Raw genomic sequence first — 15,783 nt, 5'->3', positions numbered from 1 at the left:
GAATTTGGCTTAGCTTTTCTCTCTTGTTAAGAGGACAAGTTTTCTTAAGATGCTGAACTGCCCTGGATAATAGATTTTAAGCTTCTTTAACTTTTAAGTGATTTGTTCTGTATTTGAAGTTTTTTATTAATACTTTGGCTAAGTGAATAACTACTGTTTCACAGTGAACTATGATCCTATCTGACTGAGTGTTCTAAATTCTAAACCCTTTTGATACAGTTTTTTTTTTGACAAAACTTTCTAAATCAAAGTTAAATGAAGTCCTTTGATCTCTAGCTAACTTTAGGATGCTTCAAAGGGCCCCTCACACATCCCAAAGAGATATATTAAACAGTTTCATTTAGTATGTTAAATTACATAGGAAGCATTGTCAAATGCTTAATAAATCTTACAGTGTATGGTGAATATTAATATAGGTATTCTAGAAATTATATAAATTCCTACATTCTGATGTGACCTATAAAATATTGTTATAAATCTAGTTACTATCTTTAAGTGGTTTAATAGAAAAAATATTTTTCTATACAGTATGTTACAACAGTAACCAATTTAGTCAGTTGGACTGCATTGTAATCAGAGTTTAAACATGTCTTAAATCTTCTGTCATAGACAGTTATGGTTTTATTTTATAGCCTCTGCAAAAATGCTTCCTCCTCAAGAACATTTATAGAAAGGGTTTTTGGATAAATAAAAGCTTCTGACTTTCAGACCATAATGCTGAACTTCATAAGAAATTAAAGAGTTTCAGTGAAAAATCTGATGGCTTCATAAAAAGTTAACAAAAGCACTGAGTGAATTGGTGAATAGGGTTATAATTTTTATGGTTTCTATCTGAAAAAACACAGGCTGGAATCTGTGTTTTCCAAGTGTAAGGAAAACCTTCCCCTTTAATTATGACTTACAGTAATTTGGTAAATTATACCTTTGCAAGAGAATAGGAAAGACTAGAGATCTCTTCAAGAAAATTAGAGATACCAAGGGAATATTTCATGCAAAGGTGGGCTCAATAAAGGACAGAAATGGTATGGACCTAACTGAAGCAGAAGATATTAAGAAGAGCTGGCAAGAATACACAGAACTGTACAAAAAAGATCTTCACGACCCAGATAATCACGATGGTGTGATCACTGACCTAGAGCCAGACATCGTGGAATGTGAAGTCAAGTAAGCCTTAGAAAGCATCACTACAAACAAAGCTAGTGGAGGAGATGGAATTCCAGTTGAGATATTTCAAATCCTGAAAGATGATGCTGTGAAAGTGCTGCACTCAATATGCCAGCAAATTTGGAAAACTCAGCAGGGGCCACAGGACTGGAAAAGGTCAGTTTTCATTCCAATCCCTAAGAAAGGCAATCCCAAAGAATGCTCAAACTACCACACAATTGCACTCATCTCACACGCTAGTAAAGTAATGCTCAAAATTCTCCAAGCCAGGCTTCAGCAATACGTGAACCGTGAACTTCCAGATATTCAAGCTGGTTTTAGAAAAGGCAGAGGAACCAAAGATCATATTGCCAACATCCACTGCATCATCGAAAAAGCAAGAGAGTTCCAGGAAAACATCTATTTCTGTTTTATTGACTACATCAAAGCCTTCGACTGTGTGAATCACATCAAACTGTGGAAAATCCTGAAAGAGATGGGACTACCAGACCACCTGATCTGCCTCGTGAGAAATCTGTAGGCAGGTCAAGAACCAAGTGTTAGAACTGGACATGGACCAACAGACTGGTTCCAAACCAGGAAAGGAGTACGTCAAGGCTGCATATTGTCACCCTGCTTATTTAACTTATATGCATTATACATCATGAGAAACGCTGGGCTGGATGAAGCACAAGCTGGAATCAAGATTGCCAGAAGGAATATCGGTAACCTCAGATATGCAGATGACGCCACCCTTATGGCAGAAAGCGAAGAACTGAAGAGCCTCTTGATGAAAGTAAAGGAGGAGAGGGAAGAAGTTGGCTTAAAGCTCAACATTCAGAAAACTAAGATCATGGTATCCAGTCCCATCACTTCATGGCAAATAAATGGGGAAACAATGGAAACAGTGACAGACTTTATTTTTTCGGGCTCCAAAATCACCACACATGGTGACTGCAGCCATGAAATTAGAAGACGCTTGCTCCTGGGAAGAAAAGCTATGACCAACCTAGACAGCATATTAAAAAGCAGACACATTACTTCACAAACAAAGGTCTGTCTACTCAAAGCTATGGTTTTTCCAGTAGTCATGTGCGGATGTGAGAGTTGGACCATAAAGAAAGCTGAGTGGTGAAGAATTGATGCTTTTGAATGGTGCTGTTGGAGAAGACTCTTGAGAGCCCCTTGGACTGCAAGGAGATCCAACCAGTCCATCCTAAAGGAGATCAGTCCTGAATATTCATTGGAAGGACTGATGCTGAAGCTGAAACTCCAATACTTTGGCCACCGGATGCAAAGAACTGACTCATTGGATAAGACCCGGATGCTGGGAAAGATTGAAGGCAGGAGGAGAAGGGGATGAAAGAGGACGAGATGGTTGGATGCTATCACCAACTCGACAGACATGACTTTAAGTAAGCTCTGGGTTTGGTGATGGACAGGGAAGCCTGGTGTGCTGCAGTCCATGGGGTTGCAAAGAGTCGGACATGACTGAGGAACCAAACTGAAATGAACTGAACCAGGCTATTAGCCTACCGAATTCTGATGTCTCTATGGTGAGAAAAGTGGGTGCTAGAAAACCACATGATACTTGAAATCTTTCAGCAGCTCAGGGAGGCACTTGTGCCATAACTCAAACTGAATCCTATACCTGATGAATCTTCTTAACAAATTCAATGAATCATATGAGAAATCACATTTCTGCCTTAAGTGACCCACTTCCTCATCTTGATGATCTCTTCAAAAACTGACTTGGCATGGGAAGTTCTTGGCTTAAATATTTACTTCTAACTCTTATTAATGTATTAGCTATAATATATTTTGCCTGTTTTACAAGATTATTGTTCCTTATATTACCAAATGTGTGACTGAGCTTCCAACAAATATAATGCGGACTAGGCAACTGGAAGCAACTGATCAAATATATGGTTCTATATGAGATCAATTACTATAATAGTGTGATTCTTGATATAGGAAGATGCTACAGAGGGAATTTTTTCCTGGACTATAACAGAGTAGCCAGACAGATAGTCCAGCATTACCTTTAGCTATTGTTTATAAGACCTAGTCCAGTAACAGCATATTGAATGGCCTTTCAGCAAAATCTCTGCCAGACCTAGGAATGAGCCTTCCTAGCACCAGCGGACAAAATGGTCATAAAGTGCCTCTCAAAGCATGATCAAATTTATTACCATGAGGTGGCCCTGTCAACTACAAACTGGCACCTGCCATGGGTAATTGCCATCTACCTCCACAAGGATTAAACCAGTTGCTGCTTCAGCTGCTGATTTCCAACACTCCCTGAAAGGAGTTCAGGGTGGAGAGCAGATATGAGGCAGGCTATGCTCTGGGAAAAACTGGCAGAACAGGTCTTCAGGTAGCTATTTTCAGGAGCCAATTTTATGAGCCCAATTCTTGTGTCTTCTCATATCTAGAAAAGCACTCAAATTGTGACAACTGCTCGTGACTAGCAGAAACCTTTTGCAAAAAAAAAAAAAAAAAAAAGTGCTTGTTTCCATATTTCCCCTTCAGCAAAATCACATATGTACTGACCTTCACCCTACCTCTTTGGAATAGTTTCTCAGGGCTATCTGAGATACTGTCTTCCAGGCTGTAGTCCTCACATTTTGCCCCAAATAAAACTTCCTTTACAACTCTCACACTCTGTACTGTTTTTAGGTTGGCAGTTGAGACTCCCATATCACCCAGTTACCTCACCATCAACCAATCTGATAACTGTGCATGAGCTGACCATGCACCCTGTAACCCTCTCCCTCAGTTTCAGAAACCCATCCCTGAAAGCCATTGGAGAGTTCAGGTCATGTGAGCAAGGCACTTGGCACCCTACAATAAACACGATACTTTCCTCCACCACAATACAGGGGCAGCAGATTGGCTTTGCTGCACATTGGGCAAGTGGAACCAAGTTTGCTTGTTCAGTAACAATAGTCAAGATCCAACCAGGAAAACAAAGTATTAAAGGGAATAATTTAATATGGGAAAACTGGTTACACAAGTAACAGGAAATCTGAAAAGTCAGACATGACAACAGCAGGAAATCATTAATACTTATCTTGTCATAAAGGACAAAGGACGGTCACCAGTCATCAGCTAGAGTTGTGCAGGGGAGGCCAGTACCAAGGAGGTGAGGGGAGCTAGTACAGACCAAAAAAAAAACAGACAGAAGGAGACACCCTCTCGTCTCCTGCAGTGCCTCCAAAGTCAGCGATAGAAGAAACAGCCTACAGCGCTCAGCCCTGCCTCCCATCCCCAGTGCTTCTGGGGCAAGAAAATAAAAGGCGTGTACAAGAATACACTGCTGTAGTACTTAACTAGGTTGCACTTTACATCACAAAAGACTTCCATGCCATCATATTTAAATTCACAATAGACACTTAAAAAATGGGTTTTTCAACCGAAGGCTTCTACATCCACAAAGGCTTTCAAGCACCTTTACTGCACTCAAATAGACAGCTGTGACAATCAGGTCAACATCCGTTTGAGTGCCTTTAATGTAGCCTTCCAGGTCCGAAGAAAAGGGAGATGAAAGAGAACTTGGCCTCAAACTGCTGGCACTGCTTTGGACAAATAAACTGTCACAACTGGGTTAGATGAGAACTCAGAGAAAGTGCACCTAAGTGAGAGATGTAAACAAGAGCTGCAGCTTACTCTGAATGTCTGACAACCAGAGAGAGCAGCGAAACCAGAAGTCCTAGCAGACACCCAGATGGCTGCGACCTACACAACAAGCCAAGGAACTTCAAGGAGCTTCTGGAAAAAGAGCAGGGCTGTAGGAGCCACCTCAGAACAGATTAGAAATTAAGCGGACGTGAACAAGCGCTTCAGAATTATCTGATGGGTCAGGAAACCTGTATCCACAGGGGTATCAGAAGCATGACGATGTGGGCCAAAAATATAAATACAAGACCTGGGGTTGAAATAATAATATTGCCAGACCTATGCTGAAACGGGTAAGAGAAGCACATCAGCGGGAGTGGGCGGTTAACTCTGCTTCAGCTCTGTAGTTTTCCCAAAGAAACCACTTATGACCTGCAGCGTGAGCTTCTTAAAAAATTAAATTATAGATTAGCATAGTTTTAAGACGGTATACCCTTTCTCCATTTTCCCCCAACGGCCAAATATTGGAAAACTACAGCACAGAATCACGATACTGATATCCATAAAGTCAAGACACTTAAGTTTCTTTCATTCATAGCCACACGAGCTCACGCCCTTTAACTAACTTCTAATGCTGTTATAATTCACCCAAGCCCTGTCAGCGCCTACAGAGGACACCGAAGAAAGGTATTCAGAAGCTACACGCAGTAATCAGCCGCGGTCCCAGCCCGGGCGCCAGCCGAGACCACGAAGGCAGCGGAACAGAAGCCCCGCCCCTTCCGTCCCGGCGGACTAACAGCGGTCCGAGGTCCGGGCAGTTTCCAAAGCCGACTGAGTGGAGCCGGAAGTGGGCGGCAGCCCCCCACCCCCCCGCCCCCGCAACTACGCGGAAGCCTCCATCCAACATGGCGGACCTCAACCGCCAGCTGCAGGAATATCTGGCGCAGGGGAAAGCGGGCGGCCCGGCGGCCGCGGAGCCACTGCTCGCCGCGGACGAGGCGAAGGAGCCCGCAGCGGGGGCCGGGGCGTGGTTGGGCCGCGCGGGCCTGCGCTGGACGTGGACACAGAGCCCCGCGGAGCCGGCGGCGGGACAGACGTGTCTGCCCAGCGTGACGCGCACTCAGCGGCTGATGGCGAGTGGCGTGTGCCTGCTGCTGGCTGCGCTCTGCTTCGGCCTGGCCGCACTCTACGCGCCTGTGCTGCTGCTACGCGCCCGGAAGTTCGCGCTGCTGTGGTCGCTGGGCTCTGCGCTGGCACTAGCGGGAGGTACACTCCTGCGAGGCGGCGCAGCGTGTGGACGCCTGCTGCGCGGCGAGGAGGCGCCCTCCCGGCCCGCGCTGCTCTACGTGGTCGCGCTAGGCGCGACGCTGTACGCGGCGCTGTGTCTGCGGAGTACGTTGCTCACAGCGCTGGGCGCCTGCGCACAAGTGGCCGCACTGCTGGCCGCGTTGCTAGGCGTGCTACCCCGGGGCGCGGGCACCGCTCTGCGCATCACGCTCGGGCGCTTGGGCCCGGGCGCCGCCCTCGCCAAGGCGCTCCCCGTTTGAGGCTCGCGGCTCGCGCCGTCGGAAGGACGCAAAATCCGACCCCGGGACACCACACGGAGCCCGTCCCCAGGATGCGCCATCGAGAGGACACGGGGAACCGGCTCTAGGCCCAGCGCCAGCCAAGCCAAGGACTGCGCCCGCCCGTTCCCAGACAGCACAGCGTAGAAGCTGCTCCTTTACTGTGCCAGCGAACTGTAAACTGAGACACGAGCAGTTTGGGAAGCTCCTCGATTTCAGCATTTTGTGCTACACTCGGCAGCAAGTGCTGTGAAAACCAGATTTTGTTTTGAGTTGGTGGTACGCTATGAAACATTAGTGATAAATTGCTTTTGCGTTAACCGTGGTCTTAGATTGCACTCAGTAAAAAAAAGAAATGAGAGAAAATAGCCTTTCCGTTTTGATTGACTGCCCTTATTTTCCCGGATTTCTTTCACATTTTGTCACCTAAAAAAATCCAGTGGTAGATCGCAGTAGTTTAGTTCCAGTAAATTTGCTTTCTTTCGCTCTTGTAAGTTTTTTCCCTTATTCTTCAACGTGAGTGTATCCATAGGAGTTAGCAGATTAAATGCTGACTTTTAGCCACTGGAATTTTTTCAAGTGCTTTAGTTAATACGGTTTATCTCAGTTTTTTCTTATTTTAGTGAAATTGTTAACATGATGTCTTATAAGGTTAAAGGCAGTTGATTCTGCATTACATGAGGAAACCAAGGACCAAGAAGCATGGTAGCCAGTAAGGTGCACGTAAATGCTCAGAAGAGATCCATGGACATAACTCAGCCAAGGAAACGCCTGAGACAGGAAGATAATTCCCCATCCAGTTATCCTGTTGGATGGAAACCATGGATTTCTACAAGGTCTAGTTTTTCATTCCTAATTTTATGATGTGCTTTTTAACCAATCTTAACGCAATGTAAGGTGCTTTTCGTATCTAACTGCCAATTTTTCTTCATTTTTAGATTTAGCACCTTGCTCTAGGACTTACCTTAATTTATTGCCAGAAAGACTGGGCTCAGTATTCTGGTTAAGTCCATAAATAAGACAACGTTTTGTCCCTAGCTACATATTAACTAGGAAATAAGCTGTATTTTTTAAGTTTTAATTCTATGCCAGTGGTTCTCAGTTCACATGATTACTTGAGTCAAATCTCAGTTCAGTCGGAATCTCTGGGCTGGGTGGGGGGAGATTGGCATTAGTATTTTTTTAAGCTTCCCAGATGATTTCCTTTTTCCGCTAAGGTTGAGAACAACTTGAAAGTAATTGTCTCCTGGGACTGGATTAGCGTTGCTTAAACAGGTTGTCAGGCAAGAGAGTTTTGCCTCTTGCTCCAGCCTCAAAATTTATATTTATAGGCCTTGATCAGTGTCCTAAGCCCTGCTCCAAGAGGTGGACGCTAAAGTAGACTTACTTCCATCCCCCTTGTTTTGAAAGAAGGATGCTTCTCCCCACTGTCGGTTAATAGGGTTACCTACCTCAAGAGGCACAACTACCCGGTGTTTGTAAAAGCAAATCCACGGTTTGGGGGGAATGATTTATTTTTTTGACTGGAACGTAACCATTGGCTGCTTTTTCTACCCCCTAGTTAAATCTGTATTTTAGTTCTAAATTTTAGGCTGAAGATTTTACCGAGTTCAGCCCATTTTTATATTGATGCTATTTTTAAAAATTGTTTTTCCAGCATTTTCCCAAGAATTCACTGTTGGGAAATCTGTTTTTATAAAATTCAAAGCACAATATATTGTATGTAATTTGATAGTGATGATTTAAAATGCAGATATACACATTAAGTAATAAATAATGTTGAGTTTTCAGTTTTCTCTAAATGAATTCATTCTCAAAATGCGACCTGGTTATCTGCTTACTGAGGTAGTGTTTTTGAAGTTAAAGCCTTAAAATCTTATGATAAAGTTCTTACCACATGAGTCTCAGGAAAAAAAAAAAAAAAACAGGAGCCTAATCTCTAGAAAAGGCAGAAGAACCAGAGATCAAATTGCCAACATCCACTGGATCATAGAAAAAGCAAGGGAATTCCAGAAAAACATACTTCTGCTTCATTTGACTGCGCTAAAGCCTTTACTGTGAGGATCACAACAAACTGGAAAATTCTTAAAGAGATGGGACTACCAGACCACCTTACCTGTCTCCTGAGAAACCTGTATGCAGGTCAAGAAGCAACAGTTAGAAGTGGACATGATTCAACAGACTGATTCAAAACAGACTGATTGATTCAAAATTGAGAAAGGAGTTCATTAAGGCTGTATACTGTTACCCTGATTATTTAACTTACATGCAGAGTAGCATCATGTGAAATGTCAGACTGGTTGAATCACAGGTTGGAATCAAAATTGCCAGAAGAAATATCAACAACCTCAGATATGCAGATGATACCACTCCAATAGCAGAAAGTGAAGAGGAGCTAAAGAGCTTCCTGATATGGTTGAAAGAGGATCATGAAAAACCTGGCTTAAACTCAACATTCAAAAAATTAACATCATGGCATCTGTCCCATCACTTCATGGCAAATAGATGGGGGAAAATTGCAAACAGTTGACAGATTTTATTTTCTTAGGCTCCAAAAAGACACTTGCTCCTTGGAAGGAAGGCTGTGACAAACCTAGACAGTATATTAAAAAGCAGACATCACTTTGCTGACAAAGGTCTGTATAGTCAAAGCTATAGTTTTTCCAGTAGTCATGTCTGGATGTGAGAGTTGAACCATAAAGAAAGTTGAGTGCTGAAGAATTAATGCTTTTGAGTTGTGGTGCTGGAGAAGACTCTTGCGAGTCCCTTGGACTGCAAGATTAAACCAGTCAGTCCTAAAGGAAATCAACCCTGAATATTCATTGGAAAAACTAATGCTGAACCTCCAATACTTCGGCCATGTGATATGAAGAGCCAGCGTACTGCAAAAGACCCTGATGCTGGGAAAGACTGAGGGCGGGAGGAGAAAGGGGCGACAGGATGAGATGGTTGGATGGCATCATTGACACAACAGACATGAAACTGAGCAAATTCCAGGAGATAGTGGAGGACAGGAGCCTGATATGCTACAGTCCATAGGATCGTAAAGAGTCAGACACAACTTAGCAACTGAACAACAATAAACTGTCTATTACGGTTTTGCTCTCTGGATCCCTTTTTATCCTCTTAGAATTTGATTACAACTTCTTTTAAAGCTATACCAGTAGAGGGCAAATAAAGAATATCCACAAACCTAAAGCAATCTTGAGCCTCCTAAATGTGTGTTTAGAGCAAGGTGCTGATAAATAGGATGTTTCAAATTGCAAAGTAAAGAGAAAATCTCTTGACGCCTCTAGGTTCTAACACCCTAAAAAAAAGCAGTGTATGTGTGGTGAACATTTTATCTGCAGAAGTAACTTAGCTTTTTACCATTTTTTAAATTAATGGAGAACCAATTAGGAGTTTTTATATACTCCAACTAAGTCAATATCCCTTTCCTAAGCAACTACTGACACTTTCCAGCACCACTAAATTTGTCAAATAAACCTGTCTCCAATGCCCAACTGAAGTTGTCAAAGTAGTGAGGGTGACCACAGGATGTCCTTTGAAGAAAAAAAAAAAAGCCTTTTTATAAAAACAAAGTAAGGGGTCAATATAGAAAGTATCCTGGGGTTATCTCAAACTGAACTTTTGGCTTCCAATTCAAAGTGGGCCAAATCATTTAAAACTAAAAGAATCTGTTGTGGATGAGACCTTCCTGGCTTACTTTTAATTGAAAAATCCTCTGCCTTAAACACTGGTGTTTACACATAGCTAGTGTGGAAGAGGAAGACATTATTTAAATTTTGCAGAACTGGTTTAAGAAAGATTTTGATCCATTCCTTTTCAACTTAAAACCATTTGTGACATGATTTACAGTATTCAAAAGGTATGTGTAGATGATTTCTAGCTTATGTTAAGTTCCCCTCATCAGAAAAAAGCAACTCAAGTCTAAGGTGTAATTACTAGGAGATGCAGCCAAGGGAGACCCTCTGCTTGGACATCAGATTTTTTTTTCTTCAGTGTATAATTTTCCATTTGCCACAGCAGGTCTAACTAATAAGGCTTTGAATCTAACTTCAAACCACATTATAGTTTTGAAGTATTTTTCACTATGCTACAAAAGTAACTGTGACAGAATGGCTAGATAAGAATTTGTTTAAAAACAAAATTCACAAATGAGTTAATTTAGATGACTTAGAGACTCCCATCAAGGATGTTCACAAATGTAAGCAGTAGTTGTACACCCCTCAGCAGACCGGAGGCAATGGAAACTACAGGTTTCCTTAAGGCAAGCACTTGACGACTAGTTGTTTTCTGTTAATTCTTGCGTAAATCACATTCTGTATTCATACAAAAACAACTTAATGTTTTTTCTCTGACAACTGTACATATAGAAACAAATTTTCGATTGGACATGAACTTAAATTTGTGGAGGTGCTCCATGTCTCATGACACTTAAAAAAAAAGATTCCAGCTTTTATCTTCACAAACCCATGTGGGATTTCAGGCAGTGAGGGTGGACAGGACAAAACAAGGCCAGCTCCTCTGGGTAGCCAGCAGCAGGCTCTTCGTCTTGCAGACCTCACTCGGGGCACCTGGGATTCAGCTGCCCCAGAGCGAGTTCAGGGCTACATGGTGCAGGTCTCCTTTTCTTTCTCTCAGAAAGTCCACAAGTTCTTAAATACTGTCCAGAGAGGCCTAGGGGTTTTGAGCCCCAACTTCTACCGACCCCTCCCACCCCCCCTCGAAGCTCCTCGCCTTGGTGGGCCAGAGTTCATGTTACTCCCTCTACCCCAGTTACTGCCACTCCGGCCCCCTCTAGAAGGGGTACCACTCCCTGGAGGGCCCCCAAAAGGTTCATCTCTGTGGTATCCATCATGGTGGTCTCCATCCAAGGAGCTGGAACGTCCGGACTTAGGCACTCTCTGAGAAGGTCCTGGGCCCCCTCGGCCTGAAATGAAACAGTGGTTTTACATGTGACTTTTATTTTAACTTTTTAATAACTCCTGGTACAAACATTTACTCTATGATGACAGTGGAACATGTCTGGTTGTGTTTGTTTTCTTAAACAGAGTTCTGAGAACATTAGCATGGTACTCAGAGCAGTAAAACTTTGCCTGCACTTTCCCTTTTCTCATCCCCGCCCTGGCTTGTGGCTGTGCCCCTCAGCATCAACCAGACACAGTGTTCCCCAAGGCTGTGACAGAACCGCTGGGGAGCCAAGAGATAAACACAGAGCCCCTTCTGGAGGTCACAGACCATGCTGGACTGTGCCTACTGTCTATGAGAAGTGTATCTTCACCTTCCTATGCCACCACGGCTGTTCTGGGGGAAGGTTTGAAAAGCACTGACTTAATATTAGAAGCAAGTAAGAAATACAGACTGCTGATGATGTTAATTACAAGTGCTCTACAGAATAAGTATTTACTATGATTATCCTAAAACTATATTTTACTTTTGATTTCTTGTTAAATAACTAGATAAAATATTCCCTGAAAAACAAAAATACAAAAGGAAAAACACTAGCTTTTAGTGCTTCTCCCAGGGATAGTTTTAGTTGTTCCAGGGTTAGACACACAAACCTCTAGGTATCATTAAAATTCTGACTTTTAAAATTTTTTTCCTGAGATGACAGCGTTTGGTCACATCTCCCATCGTGCACTATCAGAAAACTATTGCCAACTTTGTCTTAAATATTTGAATGGAATCTGAATCCAGCTAAGATGAGGTGAGGAAAGATAGTCAAAGGAATTTTGGCTTCTTTTCTTACAAAGCTCAGCCTAGGCCCCCTCATGGTACCCAGGCAGAGAAGCTGTCAGTCAGGATATCACTTCCACACTAGCCATGTGGCCTCAGCCTGGGACTGAGTGTCCTGAGTGCCCACCCCAGCCAGCAACAAAATGTGTGTGTGGGTGGGGACTGGTGACACGGAATTGTTTCTGAGAGTTCTGCACTTAGAAGAACCAAACTACCAAGAACAAAAGGCAGAACTCTGTGAAGAAGGGATCCAACAGGAGGCAGGTACGCTGGGGAGGGGAGCGCAGGTTGGGGTGCATGGGCACTCTTTCCAGCAGCCTCCATGTCTATCAGCCCAGCCTCACCTGAGACCACAGCTGTAGTTAGCATTCAGTAACTACCACTCCTGGCTGAAAGTCAGTGCTGCCTCTATAAAATAAAGATCCAGAGTTTCAAGTGGCAGAAATAATCCACTGCCCCCCTGAAAAGAAAACCACTTCCAGACCATATTCCCCAAAGTCCTTGTGACTGGCCACAAGCAGAGCTCCTTCTGGGTCCAAACTAAAAAAAAAGGCACAGAACCTGAGAAAAGGCAACCCTCCCTGCCACTGAGACCGGCTTTGAGGGCTCAGAGCAGCCATTACCAGAGCACACTTGCCAATCGAGCAAGAGTCTCACAGATCAGCAGAGAAAGTACTGGGACAATCTGAAAAAGAGCCGGAGTGGAAAACGTGAACAAACCAGGCACTCCTGGAAGCAAGTGGAGGAGACCTATACAGAGACTGAGCCTGCAGTCACCCACTGGCTGTACCACAACTGGGAACACGTACCTCTGCAGCCTAAGCCCTGGAGGGTAAAGGACCCCTAGTACCCCAGTGGGGGGTGCCCCAGTAGGGACAGACAGAATAGGCATACACTGGGATGGGGCTTCCAGTAACTCTGAAGCCTTCTTGGCAGGGCTGTAGTATCCACAGCTCCCAAGCCGTAATCACCAGCCTCACTTACCTTTGCCTCCTCGATCCTCAGAAGGACCTCCTGGAGCATCCATTTCTCTGTGCTCAGAGGTTCCCGGCCCATCATGCCAGGGGCGCTTTCGGGGTGGTAGAGATGCCATGTCCATGCCTTGGAGAGAAGAGGACCGTTCTCTGCTAGCTGGGGAATGACCATCGTGAGGGGGGTGATCAGGGCGGGGAGCATCACGGAAATGTTCATGTCCTGGCCCTAAAATGGGAAGCACAGATTCACAAGGCTAAGGATCTGACAATCTCATTGTATTTAAGTATGTTCATGCATGCTCAGCTGCTCAGTCATTTCCAACTCTTTGTGACCCCATGGACTGTAGCCTGCCAGGCTCCTCTATCCATAGGATTCTCCAGGCAAGAATACTGGAGTGGGTAGCCATAGCCTTCTCCAGGGAATCTGCCCGACCCAGGGATCGACCCAGACTGCCTGCATTGCAGGTGGATTCTGTACTGCTGAGCCACTGGGGAACCCCATATTAAAGTACAATGTGACCTAAAGAAGACAGAAATTATACTGTTAAGTAGCAACTTGAAAAGGAATACTCATTCATGCAAGAAACATTTCCTAAATACCCGCCATAGGCCAGTGACATCACAAGTACACAGAAAGGTCAAGATTAGGGATCAACATACCCCCTAAAACAAGAGGAGTTGGTAAGGTCCAGAAAAGTGGTTCTCAGATTCTTTAGTTTCAGAATGTCTTCACACTCTTAAAAATTATTGAAGACCCCAAAGAGATTTCATCATGAGAGTTCTAACAACATCTGCCATGTTAGAAATTAAGACTGAGAAAACTTTAGTTCATTTAACTATATTTTCCATAAACAAAACTGTTCAGTGAAAAGAGTGGCATTTTGACAAATCTCTTTAATATCTGGCTCAGCAGGAGAAAGGTGGGTTCCCCCACCTGCTCCTGCATTCGGTTCACACTGTGGGTTGAAGATATGAAGACAACCCAGCCTCCCAGGGAAAGGTGAGTTGCTGCAGAGAGAACCCAGTGGACCCCTAGGAGAGTCCTCAGACCACACTCTGAGAACTGTCAGTCAGAGGACCCCTAAGGCACAAGCAGCTCTACTGCCTTACCTGGCTCTCTATTTCCATCCCAGGAATCTGGTTTCCGTCCTCCTTCAAAGCGAGGGAACTCATCAGGAGTGGGAAGCAAACCCTTCCTTCCTCCTACACAATGAAACAAAACACCACAACACTCGCAGGCTATTCCAGGTGTGCTCACAGCAACCTAACTCTTCATCCCTGTCCTTCCTAGACCCATGGTTTTCAGCTTACCTCGTGGGGTACCCCGACCTCGACCTCTGAGATCTCTTCCTCGGGCTGTTTCATCAGAAGCATCAAAATTCTCCTCTGGTCCAAAGTCTTCGGGCCCAGGAAAGCCATCTCTTCCTCTGGGGGGAGCACGGCCCTCATGTCTTGGGGGTGCTCCTCGTCTAAAGCTGTTAGGAAAAAACAACAGAATATCCATCTAATGGAATACCTTGTAGCTCCAAGTTCATGTTTGAAAGAAGCCTAATTATGTGAGGAAATATGATACAATGTTGAATGGGAGAAAAACAAAACAAAATTATGTATTTTTTTAAGTACCCATTTTATAATATGGCAGGTAAAAACAGGCAAGAGGGAAATGTATTAGAATGTGGGGTTATTTTTTCTTTCAGGCTTTTAGGAATAGTAACAGTGAGCATTTTTAAAGTGCTTATCTCATGCCAAGTGCTTTACAGTGTATTATCTCATTTGTTTTATCCTCACCACCACTTTATGAAAGTGACTCTATTCTACCCATGTGTATTTACATAGGACTCAGAGAAGTTAAGTCACTTACTTAAGAACACACGGTTAAGTGCTGGGATGTGAACTCAGCCAGTCTTGACACTCAGTGCAGGCTCTTTACCACTGCCTCCCAAATATTTTTCATTTTACCATTCACATCTTTATGTATAAACATGACTTACATAATCAGAAAAAAAGCGGGGGAGGGGACAGAGATCATGCCTACTCACTGTACTTGACTTGTTTGGGGGCATCTGTTCTGCCATCTGCCCTGGCCCATCTCTCTACTCAGGGGCAGGCCTAGGGGCCGTAAACTGCACCAAAGGCCCAGCCACAGCTGACTGATGGACGGGAAGGCATCTGGTTTGTGGGTAGCTCACCACTGCCAAGCTGACAATCTCATGCCTGGGCTAGTGGACCATTTCACCACCTCTCAAGAATTCTGGAATTGGGAAACTAAGTGGGCCGGGAGTGATACTGAAACAGGACCATTAATGAGGGGTGCCAGAGCTGCAGCAGAAGCCTGTGAGGAAGCAGAAAGAGGGGCCTGCCAGTAGGAAAGGTGCGTGAGCAACCAAGAGAGGCCACGGACACTGGAGAAAGGATCAGAGAGGGGCAAGGGCTTAGGGCCCACCAGGCCTTCTGCTTTTTCCTGAGTTTCCATTTGTTTATCTTATACTCCAACATTTTGAAAAATTTCAAATGTAAAGATGAACATATAGAGCAACAAATGCCCATAATCAGTTCTTAAGATTTTACCACACAAACCTTGTCTTTTCACTATCTATTTACTAATTCACTTTCTAAGCCTTTTCAAAACCAGCTGTGACATAATGCTTCACCCCTTCATCCTTCAGTAGACTTCTTCTAAGAATAAGGACTTTCTCCTACATAACAACACTACTATCATTCTAAATAACATGTAACAGTATTTA

General features: G+C 43.9%; 2 protein-coding genes across 5 annotated transcripts in view; one reads left to right on the top strand and one right to left on the bottom strand.

The window, feature by feature from the left end:
* The first annotated feature begins 260 nt into the window (after positions 1 to 260).
* SFT2D3 (SFT2 domain containing 3) lies at positions 261 to 8,742 on the top strand. The gene has a single exon (XM_061135480.1). The coding sequence runs from the start codon at positions 5,667 to 5,669 to the stop codon at positions 6,306 to 6,308; it is 642 nt and encodes a 213-aa protein (XP_060991463.1). The 5' UTR covers positions 261 to 5,666; the 3' UTR covers positions 6,309 to 8,742.
* A 1,873-nt stretch (positions 8,743 to 10,615) lies between these two features.
* WDR33 (WD repeat domain 33) overlaps positions 10,616 to 15,783 on the bottom strand; it is a 119,174-nt gene continuing 114,006 nt past the window's right edge. For 3 of the 4 annotated variants that reach the window (XM_061135471.1, XM_061135470.1, XM_061135472.1), the window contains 4 exons: positions 14,351 to 14,514; positions 14,150 to 14,242; positions 13,050 to 13,265; positions 10,616 to 11,259 (listed from right to left, as the gene is read on the bottom strand). In XM_061135471.1, coding sequence (XP_060991454.1) covers positions 11,030 to 11,259; positions 13,050 to 13,265; positions 14,150 to 14,242; positions 14,351 to 14,514 — 703 coding nt within the window. In that variant the 3' untranslated portion in view covers positions 10,616 to 11,029. Of the gene's footprint in view, positions 11,260 to 13,049; positions 13,266 to 14,149; positions 14,243 to 14,350; positions 14,515 to 15,783 lie in introns of those variants that run through there. The other variant, XM_061135474.1, reaches the window with a different exon arrangement.

Source organism: Dama dama, chromosome 33 (assembly GCF_033118175.1).
Source record: "Dama dama isolate Ldn47 chromosome 33, ASM3311817v1, whole genome shotgun sequence".
Classification (NCBI taxonomy): Eukaryota; Metazoa; Chordata; class Mammalia; order Artiodactyla; family Cervidae; genus Dama; species Dama dama.
The sequence above is the reverse complement of the archived record's forward strand: the minus strand, read 5'-3'. Positions and strand labels throughout refer to the sequence as shown.